Raw genomic sequence first — 20,512 nt, 5'->3', positions numbered from 1 at the left:
ACCTGGGGCTTTAACTGCGCTGGGCGCTAGGCCTGCATAATTTTCCCTACAAACAAAGCCACGCTTTTGGTTTGTTGGGTGACTAAGCGGATTGCATTAAATGCATAATATTATTGTTTTTCTCGGTTATCAAGGTTGGAGACGAGGATTAGCGTGTAGATTGTGACATTTTTAGGGAAATGCGCTTTTTAGAATTGACTTTCTGAATTTGTCGTGTTGCTCGTTTTGTGGGCCGGCGTCCGGGATGCTCCGGTTTGTGGGTCACTGCCTGAATATGCAATGCTTTATATGATTTTTGAAACGTGTCTCGGAGATGGATCGTGGCGTCCGCATCACACGATTGTACTTGGATTTTTATGTTGTACATGGAATTGGATTTTAAACCGATGCCCGGAATTGAAACAGACTCGAAATTTAGATTTTTGGAAGATTTTGAAAATTTCAAAGTTGGAATGGAATAAGTTCATTGTAGTTTGCAATTGGTGCTTCCATTCGCAGTTGCTCCAACTTGATGTTAGACCAGTAATATCGTCATCAACGTTAAAAGGAGACACAAATGAGACGCTAAGGGGAGACACAAATGAGGGATCTACAATACTCCCTCCGTATTTATTTAAGAGATACACTTGGCCGGACACGGGTATTAAGAAGAAGAATTGAATGAAATAAAATAATAAAGCAAGTGGGGTTGGGTAGATATTTTAATAAGTAAACAATTGGGGACCATGTCATTTTGAAAGGGTGGGAGGTGGGGTGAGTTTATGAATTATTTGTTTAATAGGATGATGTGTCATAGGGTAAATTAAATGTATTATTTAATTAGATGGTGGGTTGATAAGTTACTAAAAATGACAAGTATATTTTTTTAATAAATACGGCCGAAAAAGGTAAGTGTATAAGTGGATCACTTAAATAAATACGGAGAGAGTAGTACTTTTTTTTTATCCCTATTTTAACCAACACGTTTTTTATGGACTTGTTTAACATAAAAGGGAACACTTTAGTAAAACAAAAGCATATTCCCAAGAATTTGTCCCTTCGTAACTTAATAGGCCACACGCCCACACACAACAAAATCAAATCATAAGTCTCTCCATCTCTTTTTCTCACCCACCCACCCACCCACCTACCTCAATCTCACCGTAATAATTAACACTATCAGCGTCATATTCATTATCAAGGAGAGTGAAACTACGCAATCTTACAACAATGGCGGCGGCTACGGCGACGATGATGATGCTGCAACAGCCATTTCTTCAACAATGCCCGTCTCTCGCCGCATTTCCTCATTCTCCCTCATCAATCTCCTTGTCTTCATCTTCTTCCCGCTTTTCTGTGAAATTCATCGTTCACTCTTGCTGCCAAACGTCTCCGTCGCCGATGAATGTTGTCAATGGAAATGTTGATTTGAAACCTGCCGAGCGTTCGGAAATTCGGCTCGGACTTCCTAGTAAAGGTCGCATGGCTTCCGACACTCTCGACCTTCTTAAGGTTTGTGTTAATCTTCCTCTATTTTTTGATTTTTTTTCTTCTGTTTTTCTGATTGCTTATTTGGCCGATGATTGGAATTTTCAGGATTGTCAGTTGTCTGTGAAGCAAGCGAATCCGCGGCAATACGTTGCTCAAATTCCTCAGGTTTGTGTCTTAGATTTTTATTTTAATCTGTTTGATATGTAGAGAAAGCCTGATGTGTTTCGAGTGAATTTGTTACTCCGTAATTGATTACATTATCGAGTGATGGTAGTTACATTTTGAGCTTAGGTTCAGGAAACACTAGTCAGTAGTCACTATTGTCTCATTTCGAGGAAATTATATTGGGAATTGGATTCTGTCTACTGATTTCTTTGAATTTAAGGTACTAGTGAGCATTATTGGACTTTTGACTTCTGGTTATGCGTTTCCTATCTGTACCTTGTCGGTATCTGAATGAATGCACTTACCCCGTTCTTTAAGCTATTTATATACTGATTAAACTTTGTCCACAACTCCACATGTTTTATTAAGATATAAAAAGTAAATGTGATTCTGCAAGCAACATTGTTGGATATGTTTATTTTCAAAATATCATTTTTTGTGATTTAGTAAAGCTTCAAAGTTTGATGGTCAAAGTTGGGAAGTGTAAAGAATGGAAGAAGTAGGTTTATAAGGGTTTTGGTTCCTAATGCTTGTTCCCAGGCTTGTTTTTGGCTATTATAATAATCTTCCTTAGCTTCTTGTGTCACTAAGGATGAGAATATGTCATGGAATTGCTCTTTTGGTCGTGTGTTTTTGTGGTTGATTGGAGATGAATGATTACGTGCACTTAGAGCAATAATTGTGGCCTGTGGGTAGACTACTCCGATAAAGGAGGACAAGTTAGCTTTCCTTGCAGTTCAAAAAGGGGTGACAAGTTAGGAAAGTTTTTCCTATGGTGATTCAAACAAAGTGGGCTACTGATAACTTTTAATTATTACTCAATACTCACCATTATAGGTTATCATGTTGCATTTTTTTATTTGCAGGTGGCTCTAGTGAAATATAGGTATTTTTTAATGGGTTATAAGTGTGGTAGACTTGGCGGATTACTAGAAGAAGTGAATGACTTGGAGATTTTATGATGTGGAATTCATTCACCCCAAACCTTATTGATTAAAAAAAGAAAACTTTAGGGACTGGTTTTTTTGTTTTGAAATAAGATATGAAGGAAGAGACGATTTTTCAAATCAAGTGAATTAAGCATTTGACTTTATTACTTATGATAGGCTTATGTTGATTTTTATCACATTTTCTACTAATTTTGAAGAGTTTTCCTTGCAAGTTGATGTGTCAATACTCAATTGGCTGGGTAGACAGTGTGTTCAATATGCGTGATTGATGAAGTTCTCTCATTCAGTAAATAATCTTGCTTATACATAGTTGATCCTGCTGGTTTCACAGTTGATGAGCTTGTGTTTGTGCCGAGTCTTAGTATTGTATAATGATTTGATTTGGAGTGATAAGATATTTTTTTAACTGCTTTCCGTGTTCAAAATTACAACAAGGCCTGTGATGTGTGTATGAAAAAAAATAATATTGTGTGTTTGCGTGCATGTTTGTTTTAATATTTTGCTATTGGAAAATAAATAAAGGGATAGAGATTGAAGTCTTGATTCTTATTGGAAGGTCCATCCAGTTCAAAGCATTGAAACCAGAGTTCACCGCCGCTATGAATAAGATAAAGACGAGGTTTTAGCTTGAATTTTGCCTAAAAGTTGAATCACCAGAAATATTAAATGTTTATGGTAGGTGGTGCTCAACTTTTTTCTTTTGACAAAGAACACGAGTCGCAGCCACAATCTCAACATATTCTGTATTTCTTAAACTGCAATGTTGATGGATGATGGCCCCAAAATGAAGCTATTCTCGTGATTTCTTATCCCAAAATCTCATCAGAAAGAAGAGTGTCCAGGGGGTTATTTCAATTTCTTTCTGTGAGTAATATGAAATAGCTATGAACTTGATTTAGATTTTAATGCACAGTTGTAACTTAAATCAAGAGTTAGCTTCACTAATTTTAACACTGAAAAGAAGCAAGTCGGTGACTAAATCACTAAATCAAATCTGCGTAAGAGTTCTAAAGAGGAAAATGTTGCAAATATCATTATGAGAATTCTCATTGAGCATTAAAATCAAGCCAATGAGGGTTTACAACTTCATTACATATACTCACTCTGTTTTATTTTTATATTTTATGTACCCGTTTTCTTTTTCACTGTTTTCAGTGCACAACTTCAAGTAACAATATTTCCCAACACGTATAATTAAAAATTATGAAACTTTGACAATTTGAAACTAAGCATCGAGACAAATCTACAAAATCCCACATGAGTATATTTTTTCGTATACATCGGTGAATACTTATGGTCAAAGTTTTGACTCTTCAACCCAGACGTTTCAAATGGTAAAAGAAAACAAAAACAGAGGGAGTACGTAATGAGGCTTAAAGCATAAGTCTTAAATTCTGACTTAAGGCCTTAGCTCAGAAAAGCTAAGCGGAGCGGGAATAGACTTTGACCTTGAAAAGGAAAGATAAATGTTAAACACTGTATTTGAGGAGAAGATCACAAGCAATCTTGTCAAATAGACTACAACTGACTACAACCACTTCTGTTCACCAATGAAAATAGCCACAATGGTGTAGACAATATTCACTATAGCGGTGACCTGCGTGACCATGATCACAACTGCTCATGGATTTTTTTTTTTTAAAAAAATTCGTCTGAAATTCATGCTGGTGCAACTGCTTTTTTTTTGGATCATAGTGGTGGTTTTATGTTTCTTAACCACAAAGAAATGTTAGCAACATTGTTTCACTTCCTTCTTCGATGCAATGTGCTTATCATGAACATATTTGGGGCTGCAACCATTTATGGAAAAGTCTTTAACTTCTCCAAATTAACTTAAAGTCATGATTTCATTTCATGAACATCTTATAAGGCAATTGTTTCTATGAAATACTTATTCCTCTAATATTATATTCGAGATGGTCGTCTCTGATGTCTTACCTTTTCAACCACCATTTCAAACCTAAGATACCATCTCAAATATGTCCAGCAACATTTAAAGATAAACAACTATGTCCTATAAATATCCTGTCCGGGTAGGGTTTGGGGGGGTTTGAATCAGCGTATGGCGCGCCTAGATGCTTAAACGCAAGGCATTTGTAGCCAATGCCTTTTGTGGTCTAGGCAAGGCGCTTAGTTTAAAAAGGCGCACTAAGGCGCACAAGGGTCATGGAGCCTAGGCGCAAGGCGCAAGGCTCAGGCGCGCACCTTTTGGATACAAGGCGCACATAATTTTCTAATAAACCTTAAAATTCGGTATAGAAAAAAATTAACACAATTTATACTCAAAACAACATATTTCTATTGGAGTGCCATATTTTCTTGCCGATTTATAAGCATTGCGTGATCCAGTCGATGGAGTGCTAGAATTAGAACCTTCCATGGTAATTACAAGCTGGAAATATGAAAAGTAACTCATATTACGCTACTTCCACTACCCAAAAAATTTAAGGTTGTAGAGATATGACCGTTGATAGGTCACATGGGGTGTGTTTATATTATTAAAAAAGAAAAAAACATGTAAATAAAATATCCACGTCATCCTACTGCGCCTGAAGACTGAAGGCGCACAAGGCGTTGCGCCTTACGCCTTACCTAAGGCGCACAAAGGCGCACGCCTGGTTGACATCAGTGAGCCTGGAGATCTCAAGGCGCCGAAGGCTGAGCCTAGGTGAGCCTTGCGCCTAGGCGCGCCTTTTAAAACTAAGGCGAGGCGATTTCGATGAGGCACACCTAGGTGCTGAGGCGTAAGGCGTTTGAAGCCAACGTCTTTTGTAGAGCCTTTTGTGATCTGGGCAAGGAGATTTCGATGAGGGTGCACCTAAGGCGCATTGACGCCCTGCTATGCATACCCATTTTTCATAAACTTGTTACTGTTTCAGGCGTAGGGAACTCCAAATCACTTTTTATACACTGCTCTTAATGTACTTAATCTTTTGCCTAAATAGTCAAACTCAAATTAAAGTTGAGGATTCATGAACTTGAGATAAGATGCTCCCGCATCAAACTCCTCCTCATGAAAGGAGTAGACTTAATTTTAAGAAGCAATTTCAGAAGCTACAAAGATGATATGGATGAGTGCCATCTTAATTCATAATGGGTCCAATGAAGAACTTCCTCAAGTTTATATTAAACTCCTTGTCAAAAGGACGAGTTCTATAAGGTTTTTGGTTGTAAGTTATGTAAACAACGCAAGTAAAATCACAAATATGACATTTGAGAGAAATCTCTCTTAAAGCCCGAAGTTGAATGTTCAATCAATCAACCAAGTGTTTTCAACTTAATATTCATTACATATATGCATAGAAGACTACTATAAAACTTCTTTGAATAATTTTCTTGTGCATAGCTCCCTATTCTAACCTCGTCTGTAGCCTCATCTCGAGAAAGCCAAATTTGAGTAGTTGATAAGATTACCCATCATGCATTAATGTGAATCATTTCAATATGATGGGCCCTTTGACCTAGCTTTGTAAATACGCAAGAATCGTGAAATAAAGATGTAACCTTATTGTTTTCTCGAATAAACGGTCAAGAGTTGGATTTTAGTACAGGGGACACTTCATTGAAATCGCTGAAAAAATATTGAAGTTTGAGTCTCACTAGAAGTCCTCACCATTCATTCAAAAGTCATCGATAAGATGAGTATTTATACGGACTCACAAAACCACCAAGAAGGTGAAAGAAGGATCAAGTGGTCAAAATTCGAATAACACGAAATGCTTTCACCACGCCTCCAATTGGTTGTAATTAAAAATGAGGAGAACCATGCATAAAATTGTTATATTCCTCTTGCAACTTTCTTTGTTGTGTAGTTGACACTATGTTTTGTTGTCTTGTTATTAATGAGCCTTACTACAGTTTTCTTTCCGTTTACTTGTTATTAATTTTTTATTGTTTTGCTTGAAATTTTGATGGATATAAATTTACCATGCTTATCTTTATATTATCTGTCTTTGTAGATTTCAAATTTGGAGGTGTGGTTTCAGCGGCCAAGCGATATTGTAAGGAAGTTGCTATCCGGAGATCTGGATCTTGGTATTGTAGGATTTGATACTCTCAGTGAGTATGGACAGGTGATTTACACTGCTTTAAAATGTTGTCTTCAATTTTATACACAACTAAGGAGTAATACAAGTATACAACTGGTCATGTATCTCTAGCAAGTATGTATTCTCTGTGGACAGATAATGAAGTTCCAATCTCTTGTTCTTTATAGTCTTTATTGTTAGTACAAAAAATTGTAGCTTTGATCATATTGTGATAAGTTCATGGGTTGCTGAAGCAGTTTTAGGCTTTTAGCATATTTGACGCTACACTGTGTTATGGCAATGCATGTAAATATTCTCTCTTTCTAGAGTTGTTTCTGAGAATTGCACTTCACATTTGGATTTTAAGGAGTAATTCTGTAAACATATCAAGTTCATACGAAGATTCTTCTGCTAATAATTTCTGTTGTATGAGTCACGGATACATGCTCGATGGTGCCATGCCAATTGTAACATGTCTTCCATACTGATGTTTTCAAACAATATTTATGCTTTCTAGTATTCAAGGCATCTAGTTGATTACGTATTGATCATTAGATGGTGATTTGTTTCATATAATCTTAATAGTGGACACCCATATAGAAGAGACTGTCTTGAACTACTGACACGTATAATTTCTGCTGTGAGGATACTTGTTTGTTAGTTTCCACAATAGTAATAGGCTCTGCACCTATTTTTATAATGGACACTTGACACATACTAATAATTGTTTGTAATGAGCAAGTTACTCAGAGAGATAGCAGGAACAATAATGATAATTATTAGGCCGCAACAGCCGCAAACCATCCACAACCCCCACGTAAGTGGTTCCGTGGCCGTTGCCGCAATCACACCAGCGTTCAAGATTAAAAAGCATATTGTGGTTGGTATTTCAGTAATTTGGGTGGTTTGCTTAGATATAAAGGCGTGTCCAAAAGGACCTCAGCCAGGGTGTTCTTTTATAGGCCACAAACAAGTATGAGACTCCATAAACTTGGTTCATCACTCCTAACACCTAAAAGCTACTAAACTCAAGCAAAAAAGTTACTTTATACATCATAATCCCTGTGAAAACCTCTAAGCCACATATGATCAATTTCTAATTCAGAAATCATGACATCATAGTGAGAGCATCAAAAATCAAACTCTTCATATTGAAAGGTAAAACATCAATGCTAAGGTCACTCATGAAAATGCTTAGGTGGTTGCTATAGGATAACATACCATCCAGTTGTTTATGCTAGCTGTTATTTTGACTGTAGTACCACTATTTTGTAGATGAAGTAATTGGTGTTGCTGTTGCAATTGCAATTTGCATCATTCGTCACATAGTGGCATAGATAAAAAATGCGGTATCGGCCACGGTCGCGGGATCGGTCGCGGAGTATCGGTAACGGAAATGATGCGTTAGTCGCGGACCTTGTCGCGGTTGTCGCGTAGGAATTTGAAATTTAAAAAGAAGCCCCATGTCAGCCCCATTCACTACCTACCCTAGTTCTCCTCCCCTAAATCGTACATGTGACATAATTAAAATGAATTCCTTTGTCTACCTTCTCTCTCCTCTCTTGTTTTAGATTTGAAAATGGAGTTCTCTACTCTGTTTCAATGGAGTTTCTCCATTTCTTTCCTTTTTCCCTTTCTTTTTGTCGAAAACATTGGGAATTCGGCTGAAAACCGAGTAGATGTGAGGTTTATAACGTTTAATGCGGACAAAGTTCCTTCGGAATCGGTTGAACCGGTCGAGATCTCGCCGTTTTTAAAAACACCTTTACAACTCGGGATATCTCGTATCGCCAGCCTCCAAAACCTTGTTAACTCGGGCGATACGAGTTAACTCGGGCGATACGAGTTAACTCGGGCTAGTTTTTACACCATGCATAGTGGCTACCTCTATTTCTTCCTGATGTACAACATGATTTGCACACTTCTTTTCTGATTTAGTGGGTCTCTTACTCTCTTGTCCCCCTGTTCTGATGTTATTTTAATGTATTGCTTTCCTTTTGAGGATATGTTATTCTGATTTGAATAGTCATGATCAGATTCATGGAGTGGACTGCAAAAACAACAAACCATTTGTTTTACATTCTTGAAGGTCTTACTTGTATTAATTTTCTGTTCAGAACAATGCCAAAGAAGTCTCTATATATATTTGCGTACTCCTCGGTGGCGTACCTTTCGTTGTCTTGGTTTTTAAGGATTTTTTATTATGATTTTGTTTTTTAAAATGTCAGTTTTTTGCAAATGTTTAACTGAGCGGATAAGTTATTTGCTGCAGGGCAGTGAAGACCTTGTTATTGTTCACAATGCTCTGGATTATGGGGAGTGCCGCTTATCAATTGCAGTAGGTCTCAATTTGTCATTTCTGATTAAATGGTCAAACATAGTAACAAATATTAATTTAAAGTTGTCCATCTTCACTTTCCAGATTCCTAAATATGGCATATTTGAGAACGTAAACTCTGTGAAGGAGCTTGCAGAAATGCCTCAATGGACATCTGACAAACCTCTGCGAGTTGCCACTGGTTTCACTTATGTAATAAATTTTTTGTTGTTAGCCATTTATTTCACTGTTTATTCTTTCTAATTTTATTACAAAGATTAAATGTGATTTAATTATAATTTTTGCCCAATATACAGCTTGGTCCGAAGTTCATGAAGGATAATGGGTTGGAGCATGTTGCTTTTTCAACTGCCGACGGAGCACTTGAGGCAGCCCCTGCTGTAAGATTGTTATATTATATGTGAATCATTTTCTTGGTAATGTTATTTTTCACTCCGAGTAATGGTTTGGGGAACACTGGAGCTTAACATGTTAACATGGACAAGTTTGATCCTTTCTTTCGATGATGACCTATGTAATATGCACAAATATTATAATTGCTGTAGTTACCAATTCTACAGCTCTGGAAAAATTATACTCATGTGCCATTTACTTTTTTATTGACATGATATCTGTTTTCTCTTGAAAAGAAATTACGCTTTGCTTAATGTCAAACTCATGAAACAGCCTATTATGACGAACTTAATTGAAATAGCTTATATAACTGTATATGCTTCTTATGTTACAAAAAAGCTAACAACTATTAGATTTCGGGTCAAACGTCAAAAACGTCCTATCTGTAGTCAGGGGTAAGGCTGTTTAGCCAGCCTCTTAAGAGGTATTAAGATTCTGTTGATTTTTATTTATGTAACATTGAACATAAAAGATGGCAAATCATACTGGTGATCGGCTATAGGCTAGCCAATGTTTAAATCCTAATCTCCCTGAAGCGGCGTGACTTTTGAGATTTCCTCAAGACATAATGTCGTTCCTTGCCTATCAGATGGGGATTGCTGATGCAATATTGGATCTTGTTAGTAGCGGGACAACCTTAAAAGAGAATAATTTGAAAGAAATTGAAGGTGGGGTTGTGTTACAAAGCCAGGTACTGTTTTGTGTTTCTAAAGTTACGCTCTTTTTAATACCTTGTTCCCTTCCCCGCTTCTGAAGATCTCATAATGACACCAAAAAAATCAGGCTGTGCTTGTCGCGAGCAAGAAATCCTTGTACAATCGTAAAGGTGTTCTTGACACAACCCATGAAATACTAGAGAGATTTGAGGCACACCTAAGAGCAGAAGGTCAATTTACGGTGCGCAAGCTATCCCTCTACTCCTGTCTTGTCCAATATTTCTCTTCTTCTTTTTATTGCTTATACTTTTTATCAGGTTGTGGCAAACATGAGGGGCAGTAGTGCAGAGGAAGTTGCTGAGAGAATACTAAGCCAGTCATCTTTATCTGGACTGCAGGTGATGTATATACTCTTGACTAAGGGCCAGTTTCTTTAAATTGAGAATATATACACCCTCTTTGTAATTAGTCATCAAATTGTTCCGACGCTTTGTAATTAAAGGCATAACATGATTTTAGTACAATAGTGATAGGTTGACCAATTTTATAATCTTTCCATGACTCTAATTATATAATGCCATTTTGTGAAGTCCGATCATTAACCACTACTATTTTTGAAAAGATAACAAAAATATATTTGCTACTATTTCTTTTAATTTTTGGCAAATAGAATGACTTTATTACCTTAAGGAAGAGGGAAACCCTTCAGACTTAACTGCGGAAACAACAAAACAACAAAGCTCAACAAAACTCCGTGTCAGCAAGCTGCAAAAGCCCTACCTTCTTTCCCAGCTTCTAGGAAGGGTGAACACGAGGGGCTAAATACCAGATAACAAACAAAATACGTCAATAACAGATGTCTATCACTTCCCCTACACCTATGGCAACTCAAAATAAGATGTCTTAAAGATAGCCTCTAAAGGCTTACACGCATTAGCAAAAGACATAATCATTCCTACTCCTACAAATGTTATACACCGTTTCAGCAGAAAGAGCCTGCTGACAGCAGAAGACTTCTTAGCAAGCTCAATAGCCATCTGAACTTCTTCATCCGAGGAACCAATCGTCCCTATGGATCTTTAAATGTATTAGCACTTCCCTCCACAAAGTATTAGATAAATCACATGAAAAGAAGAGATAATGAAGGCTTTCAGTAACAGTACCACAAATACCACATTCAGTTTCACATTGTATGCCCCATTGTCTCACCTTATCCCTAGTAATCAGCCAAACTTGCAGAGTACCAAAGAATGAAAAAGCTTCTAGGGGAAGAAATGTTGTTACAAAGCAACAGACTCCAAGGAAGTCTGTAATTACCCCTCAACTGCTGATACATATTGCTAATACTAAAATGAGAGCTAGCATTGAATGTTGTAATTCTACCATGCCGCTGAAGTAAATCTCTACAAGTCTACAAGCCCAAATCTTCTTCTACATCCATGAGGCAGAGTTAGGAATTTGCGTAACTGTCCGATATTTCCCCTTGACATAGTACTCATTAACCCACTTAACCCATAAACAATCTTGTTTATCAGCGATAGCCCACAAGAGATTTATTTTTTTCAGAAATATGTAGCAATCTAAAATTTAGCAGCTGTAACATAACTTGTATTACCATCCTTCTTGATACTGTTTGAACTTTCATGCAGGGGCCCACTATTAGTCCTGTTTTCTGCAAAAAAGATGGAAGGGCGTCAGCAGATTATTATGCTATATGTATCTGTGTACCTAAAAAGGCCCTCTATACATCGGTTAAGCAACTAAGAGCTGTAAGTCTCTCCCTTTACGTCCTTTAATATTTAGATCGTGGTGCATATTGTTTGCAAGCTCCGATTCTTCCCAAATGTGAGTCATGAAAAATTCATGATATGTGTAAGTGTAAGCAGGTGCTTCAGGTTGGTTAATGCTTTGCGGTTTTGCTAACTGTTCTGGTCAGAACCATGTTGATATCTCCTGCTTTGAGATATGCTTAACGTCAATTACCCAATTTGGCAATAATTGACGCTTTTATATATTATGAACCTGGTCGAGTTTCATGCTTTATTTTTTGGTTTTCACTGATTTACTGACTAGAAATAAGCAATACTTGATTTGGTGAATTACAGTGATGATAGATAATTGTTTTTTATCGCATCTTTCAATTATGCCTCTCATTATGGACCACCCTAGGAATCTCCTACAGTCCCACCATGGTGGACAGAATTCCCTGCAACTCAAAATCAAGCTAAAATATATAAATACCGTAGCCCAAAACAGCACCAAGTAGCAGCTTATTTGGAACCTTCCAAACATACCTGGATCATGTAGCTATTATACCACTTGACCTGTTCGGGTGTTGTATGTTATCGAAGCTTCGTAGTAAGTTAAGAATCTTGAAATAGAAATACATTCTTGTAAGTCTTATTATCACATTTTTTCTTGCCTAGAACCGAAATTAAAAGAGAATATGAGGTTTACTTACGGAGTACTTACTAAGAACAATAAATAAATCGCTGAAGTAATCAAATTTTTGCTCACTAAGAGACAAAAATAAAGCTCACTGAGAACCTACAGTGTAGCTTTTTCTCCAACTGAGGACAGCATGGTTGTTTGGCCTCAGCCTCCAAGCTTCCAATTAATGCCAAAGAAGCTGCTGCTGTACAGACTTTTTTCTCTCATACCCATAAATCTGAAAGATATTTAATCATTAGAGAATATTAGTAGAGCCTAATCAACCTACTCAAGGTAGGATTGGAAGTGTTTGAAATGATTACATTCTTAACTTCAAGTAAAAGACTAACCGAACTGCAAGTTGAATCTGAAGAGTACTGGCTTACTTATCTAATCCCAGCCCGCCAGTGTTGATTCAAAATTTTCACCCATCACTTGGAAGCTAGAAATAAGCTACTTAATTAACCAAAACTAAATAAAAAAAAATACTTCTTCCGTTTTTTTTTCCATAAGTGTACCATTTGAGCTTTCACGCTTACCATTGCACTTCTTTAACCAATAATATCTCTAATAATACACTAGTAAAAGTTTTAAAAAAAAATTGATTAGTGAAAGTATGTATCAATACGAATATAACAAGACCCCACGTGACTATGTTTTTCCAATACATATAAATTACAAAATTGGGCATATAAGAGTGTCAAAATAGTGTCAAAATCCAAATGGTAGAATTATAAAAAAAAAACAGAGGAAGTACTAATAATATCCAAGTACTAAATTGAAAAATTCAGCTCAATCACATGGAACTGTTTTCAACCGTGTACTGCAAGCAACTCTATAATGCACAAGCCCATGGCCATTTGGGTGCATGCTGCTCAGGTTTTTAGCTTTGAATGTTGCCAAAGGTCGAACCACCAATACGAATCAATGTTAAGGAGGGGTAATTTTTGTCAATTTCCCCAACTAATCTGAATTTGAATATGCGTACTAAGTGGAAAATATGAAAAATGCACGAGTTCTTGATGTGAGGCTTTTTAAGGCTAAGTAACATTAAATATTTCATCTCAAAATGACTATGAACAGTTGCTAACATATTAAGATGTATGGTTTTAACTCTTGGACGACACATCACGTATCGGATGTTGTTTGTTTTTAACTGGCCGAAACATTTTTTATCCAACTTGTAAAGGGTTGTTATGTAACCCCGAAAATGCTCTGTAAAGAGCCATTATGGGTCAATACAGGTTATTAAAGGTTGATACTGCCGAATGATCGTTGTTCGAATCATATGTCATCAAGCACAATCATATATAAAAAATGGTGTATCGGTCCCGGTCGCGGAGTCTCGGTAACGGAAATGATGCGTTAGTCGCGGACCTTGTCACGGTTGTCGCGTAGGAATTTTGAAAAAGAAGCCCCATGTCAGCCCCATTCACTACCTACCCTAGTCCCCCTCCTCTAAACCGTACACGTGAAATAATTAAAATGAGTTCCTATGTCTACCTTCTCTCTCCTCTCTTGTTTTAGATTTGAAAATAGAGTTCTCCACTCTATTTCAATGGAGTTTCTCCATTTTTTTCCTTTTCCCTTTCTCCGCTCCATTTTTTTCCTTTTCCCCTTTCTCCGCTCTATTTCAATGGAGTTCTCCGCTCTATAACATTTAATGCGGACAAAATTCGTTCGAATCGGTTGAACCGGCCGAGTTCTCGCCGTTTTTAAAAACACCTTTACAACTCGGGATATCTCGTATCTCCAGCCTCCAAAACCTTGTTAACTCGGGTGAGTTTTTACACCATGAGCACAATCCTTTGTGCATTTACACGTCACTTCGATGAAGTATGCTTTTGTGATGCGCGATGGAAATCATAACCGTGATTTAAAACCATCCCTAGAATAAGAAACAACGAAATTCACCAGAAATGGTATTCCCAACGAAATTGAAGCACGTGAAAGAGTTAAAACTACAAAAGAGTCCAGTGAGCTCAAAGTCTCAAACGCTTTGAAGTTTATGTGTATATGCACTTAGTGCCCAAGTATTCAAGCCTTTAGCCTATCATCCCCAACATCCACTCAATAAGCGGTAAAAATGGCCCAAAAAGCACCGAAGTACTTCTCGTCGGTTCCACAATCCAGCTAACACACTGTATTCAAGCCCCTGCAATCATTGAAGCCAATTAAACTCCAGACATACTGTTTTTGTCCTCAATTACTAGGATATGGAATTTGTATGCACGTGCAAGCTAGCAATTCCATTGTGAACTTTATTCTTAAGTACACCTGGATCAGTTATACACAAGTCAAACCTCAGAATTTTTCTCTTCCATGTTTATGGGTGTTATTTATGGAATTACCACCTCCGTTTCTTGGATTTCTTCCCACTTACTCACTTTAAAAAACGTGTTATAGCGTCCGTAAAAAATGGTCTTTAAAATTGAAAACAAAAACAACAACAAAGCCTTAGTCCCAAAATGATTTGGGGTCGGGTAACATAAATCGACATAGGAGATTGTCATTGTGACCAATCAAACCAGAAAAGAGCGGGAAGTTAAAAGAATAAACAAGGAACATGGAGAAAGTTGAATTAATGAAAGTAAGACAAGAATATATACAGAAAAAATAAGTACATTTAAAAATAGCATTTAAGGGATAATAAAAAAATTATATATACAGAAAAAATATTATAAGGGATAATAAAAATAAATAAAGTTTAAAATAATTAAAATAAGTACATTTAAAAATAACATTTAAAAAAAAGCGTAAGAATTAAAAGTAAGAGAGTCAAAATGGAAGATGTATAAATCAAATGAAGTCATCAACGTATATTCTCTCCCTCCACTCTGTCCTATCCAACGCCATATTTTCCTCAATCCCAAGTAGACTCATATCGTGCTCAATCACCTTCCTCCAGGTTTTCTTAGGTCTTCCCCTACCCCTTCAATTCTATCACTTTGCCACCCTTCTAACCTCCTAAACGGGGCATCACTTGATCTTCTGCTTACATGCCCAAACCATCTTAAACGATTTTCTATCATCTTAAGCTCAATCGGTTAAAATTGAAAACGATCGGTAAATTTGAAAATGATCAGTAAATTTTACCGGCCGTTGAAATTCACTAAAGGGTGGTCGGTATATTTTTCTATTTGGACATATACCGACTGACAAACGGTCGGTAAAATATACCAATGGAAATAAAGAATTTAACGACCGTCAAAGCAGTCGGCAATTTACCGATTGCTTAGAGCATTCCTTAATTACCTACTGCTTTGGTAGTCGGTGATTTGCCGACCGCATGGACTTTCGTTAATTTTAATGCAGCGGTCCGTAATATTATGTAAAAAATTGAATTCTGCAACTGGCCATAATGAATAAGTTGTTATTTCTACACCATACTTCCGGCCAAACTTTTAATTTCATAAGACACAAATTCTAATCACACACAATGAAGAACTTTTATATTTATTAATATTGTAAGTCACCAATAAATTACAGAATATATCCAAAAAATTCTAATATAAACCTAGATCTGAAAATCTAAATTAAAAATTCTAAAAATTCTAATAAAAATTAAAATTGAGATCCGAAATTCACCAATACAAAGGATGAATTTATCTAAATTAAAATTCTTCCTTGTTCTTCTTGAGATATGTTCTCCTTGAGTTATTCACCTACATTCACATTATAAAATCATCAATAAATATCTTAATAAAAACAACGAAAGATAAAAATGAAAAACATAAAGAAATTAAGATCTAAAACTTAAATTACAAAACAAAATACAAACATGCGAAATTAAGAAAATTAAATTTTAATTAAAAAACCTACTTAGATCTATGGACATACTCATGAATGAGGAGAGAGAGTCAAACGGCAAAAGGAGACGAGCCAAACGAGATTGTGGTTCACCAAGAAAATGATTGTCGTACATGAGAATTCATGCTCAATTTTTGTCTTATTTCCCAGCAAATCATAATGTTTAAGTAGAGGATGAAAGAAGGAAACCAAATTGGTTTTCAGTGGCCTTGATTGCTTGAAATGAACTTGGATCTATGAAGTCTGATGAGAGAGATAGGAAGGCGGGTGACAGGGAGAGATAAATTGAAGAAGGGGTAATCCGGTGATGAGAGAGAGTAGAGAGGGTGAGGCGGGTGAGAGAGTGAAAGAGGGAGAGAAGTAAGAGAGGGAGGCAGGTGAGAGGTGAGGCGGGTGAGAAGTGAGAGAGGGAGGTGGGTTAGTTTTAGGATTACCATTTACTCCGTATACGCGGTCGGTACTTTTTTTTTTTTTTTTTTTTGTATGCATTTTCCCCCTCACCCTTACTGCTACGGTAACGGTCAGTAAATGCAGTGTGTAATTTGATTTTTACCGTCTATCACATAAATGGTTGGTATTTTTATTGTTACAGTTTGGCGGTCGATAAATGCAGTCGTTAATAACGCGTTTTCTTGTAGTGATTGTTTGCATGAGAATTAGGACACTAAGAGAGAGAAAGTGTGAAGGTGGGGCAACAAGTGGGGAAAAGAGTGGTGATTAAGCACCCAACAATGCAAGTGGGTAAGTTGTGGTAGGCCAAATGAGTGTAAAATCGTAAAAAACTTTGCCAAAATTACAGTAAAGTGAAAGTGGAAAGAACCACAACGAAATGCTTAGATATAATATTAACCGGAGTTAATTGTTAATGCTCCTGAGTACTAATGTTTAATAATCCATGTGCCGATTAATTGTGTGGTTGGAGTTGGAACTTTTGTTTAACAGTGTGTTTGGAGTTCTTAAATCTTGTTACTTGACTGAAAGTTTGGATAACTTTGCCCTCAAATGTCTCATTCGGGACATTTGGATTAGGAAGGTGGATGGAAGTTTTAGTATAATATCGTGGGGCTTTCTAGAATCTAGAGTAGCCTGAGTTGCTTCTTAATGTAGTAGCGCTCTTCTGAAAACTCTCCCTTCATTTAAATTCGATTCTTTTTAATCTTAGTTCCAGCCTATCTATTTGTTTATTTCAATTTCTAAGTTCTGCTACTAGACTGTTTCCATGCTGTCCAGATGACTGTTCTTCCTCCAGTTGTTGATTACGAAATTCATTGAACCTTTTGTTTCTTTGCCTTGATTCATAAACGTGTTGCTAGTGTTCTTGACTTACCATCATTATATCTTCATTTGATTCAGTTGAAAGAGCGGAAAAAGAAAATAGGTGCCTGACCTATCCCTGCTCATGTGGATTACGCATGCATCGTGTTGACGTGTTTTTTATGCCTTACCTTGTAGTTAAATGTAGATTTAGAAGTGAATTACTTGTAGAAGCAGGTTAATGAGATTTATACATGGTTGTTCAAGTTCTCCTCCTTTTCCCGGCTGTTTGGTTAATTCACTCAGTTTTCTAGTTTTTGAGAAACTTCACTTTTTTTGTGTCAGGGGTTGGGTTGGGAGGGGTGAACAGATGCAGTTTGTTTGCTATTCCATGCTTCCATATGATTTTCTTGAGGTTTCCTTGTCTGAAATAGCTGTTTCTTGAGCCTCAATTTGTATATCAAATAACATAGTTTAGACTTTTTGTTATCAACTCTAATACTGAGGATAATTTTCTAATGTGACTGAACATCTTACTTGTGTTACAAATGGCACACACCTCTGCACTTTGTGCTAAGATTAAATTGGTCAATGAGCTGGAGAAGCATCATGCTGCAATGCAATTACACCAAAAAAGCGTGGACTGCTTTTGGATTATACTATACTTGAATCAAGCACATATTGTTGTATATTGTCGCGGTTGATTTTGAACTTTGATGTCATTTTCCTTCCCTAAAGCATTTTAGACGTCGTTATCTTTCTTCAATCTATATCCTCCGAACTGTATTGAATTGTTCAATGACTCAACAATTGTTTAATGCAGATTGGTGGCAGTGGAGTCCTCATTTCACCTCTCACCTATATATTTGATGAAGAAACCCCAAGATGGTGTGAGTTGCTCAACAAACTTGGCCTATGATGATTGTCGACATTTTAAGCGTTTTTATGTCCGCTCTCCAGATGGATAAACTTACGAATACCATTGTGACAGAAGAAGTGTATCCGAAAGCAATCAGTACATTTTGTATGTCATCTTTATTAGAAAGTATGTATCCTGTCCAACCTATCGAACGGATTAGATGTAAGGAAAACGTGAAAGGAAAGTGTTGTCTCGATTTTCAAAAGTGTATAATAAATTTGTTGTACACCAGGAGAACTTTTACTCTTTTACCCAGTTTTATACATTATTAGTGATTTTGAAGTAATAATTTTATTAAAATGATAATTTTTATCACTGAGAAATATATAACTTTTACATATATTGGGGGTAACTTATAAGTATTATTAATTATTCGTAAACAATAATTTATAATTGGAAAATATTTGTATTGAAGTAATTTTTTTTTGTTATGTGTTGTTGACAAAATATAGAATACAAATTAGCAATAACAACATAGTAAAATTTTAAATTGTGTAAAACATAATTAGTTAAATTTGTCAATATTAATTAAACATGGTATACGTTGTATTATATATGTATGAAACACATAGACTTTGTTATTTTCATTTTTTTCGGGGAAACATTAAAGAAAAGTGTATCGCTATTCGACGTCCTAATCCGTTAAAAACGCCCGTGTATTTGACTTGAAAGGACAATTGTGCCCTTATAAAAACTACCCACAAATTCACAATTTACCACAAATTTTCACCCTCTCTCTTTATCCGGTATCGAAAAGTAATTCCCGGCAACAATTCTGGCAGCCACCACCTCCCATCACCACCACCCTCCCCTTCACCACACCCCTCCCCACCACGAAGCCCATCACCATCCCCTTCTCCACAGCCCTCCCCTTCACCGTAGCCGGTTGAACTCACCGGCACTCCCCTTCCAGTCCACCACCACCATCCTCTTCCCCACCTTTGCACCACCATCATCTTCCTCGTGCACCTCCTCTTCCCGAGTCCACCACCACCATCCTCTTTCCCACCTCGCGCACCCCCCTTCCCCACACTACAACAAGCAATACAAGGGTCGATCCCCCCAGGTCGACGACGTTCCTCCAACGTCGTTGTCATCGACCATGTGGGCACCATCGTCGTCGGAGGTTCGGATTTTTTTATTTTTTTTATTTTAGTGTATGCCAAAGTGCCGCCCAGAAATGGTAGGTGGCGACTTTGGTGGCTCGCCCAGAAATGGTCGAACCCACCATGGCTCAGCCGCAGATCTGGGGTGGGTGAGCCATGGTGGGTGCCGCTTATTTTGAGCGAGCCACCATGGTGGCTATCTACCATTTCTTGGCGGCATTTCACATTTTTTTTTAAAAAAAAAATTGTTTTTAATTTTTCTGGAAATAGCAGTAATACAAAAAAAAAATCTTTTAAATTTCATTATTGTTAAATAATTTATAAATTCTGAAAATATTTTGAAAATTAAATAAATTTGTTAACTTATTTCTTTGTAAAATTCTGAAAAAAAAATTGTTAAAATTATTTGTTAAAATTAAAAAAAATTCTTTGTAAAAATCTGAAAATTAAAAAATTTAATATGTGTTAAAATATTATTAACCTATTTTATATGTATGAAATATAATTAATTTGAAAATAAATGTTTAGTTATTAAATTTATTGACATGTTTAAATAAAATAATTGTTTAATTAATGACATGTTTATTTGTTAAATGTTAGTAAATTATATGTTTAATTATATAATGGCATAGAAAATAACTAAATGATAATGTGTAATTAATAACGGCTTATAATATAACATTTTGAAATATGTGTAATTATATATTTAGTTATTTATTTTTGTAATTTAATTTCATGTGCAAAATTAAGAAAATGGTGTTTAAATTATGAATTCAATGTACGTTATGGTGGTGATATATATATATATATATATATATATATATATATATATATATATATATATATATATATATATATATAAATTGTTAGTTATGTTAGCGTATAAATGAATTAATTAGTTATTTAATATTGTTAATATATATAAAAATTGTTAGTTATATAAGTGTGCGTAAATTTCTAATTAGCAAAAAATTAAATGTGAATTTAATGTTT

General features: G+C 36.1%; 1 protein-coding gene across 1 annotated transcript; it reads left to right on the top strand.

The window, feature by feature from the left end:
• Positions 1 to 1,109: 1,109 nt before the first annotated feature.
• On the top strand, positions 1,110 to 18,753 carry LOC110783843 (ATP phosphoribosyltransferase 1, chloroplastic). Its single transcript, XM_021988232.2, has 11 exons — positions 1,110 to 1,491; positions 1,576 to 1,635; positions 6,545 to 6,658; positions 8,886 to 8,951; positions 9,036 to 9,143; positions 9,248 to 9,331; positions 9,934 to 10,035; positions 10,128 to 10,241; positions 10,318 to 10,398; positions 11,650 to 11,769; positions 18,318 to 18,753. Exons 1-11 carry the CDS (start codon positions 1,210 to 1,212, stop codon positions 18,411 to 18,413), a joined length of 1,227 nt encoding a protein of 408 aa, XP_021843924.1. The 5' UTR covers positions 1,110 to 1,209; the 3' UTR covers positions 18,414 to 18,753.
• The last annotated feature ends 1,759 nt before the right edge of the window (positions 18,754 to 20,512 follow it).

Source organism: Spinacia oleracea, chromosome 3 (assembly GCF_020520425.1).
Source record: "Spinacia oleracea cultivar Varoflay chromosome 3, BTI_SOV_V1, whole genome shotgun sequence".
NCBI lineage: Eukaryota > Viridiplantae > Streptophyta > Magnoliopsida > Caryophyllales > Amaranthaceae > Spinacia > Spinacia oleracea.
This window is presented reverse-complemented; position numbering and strand designations above follow the sequence as displayed.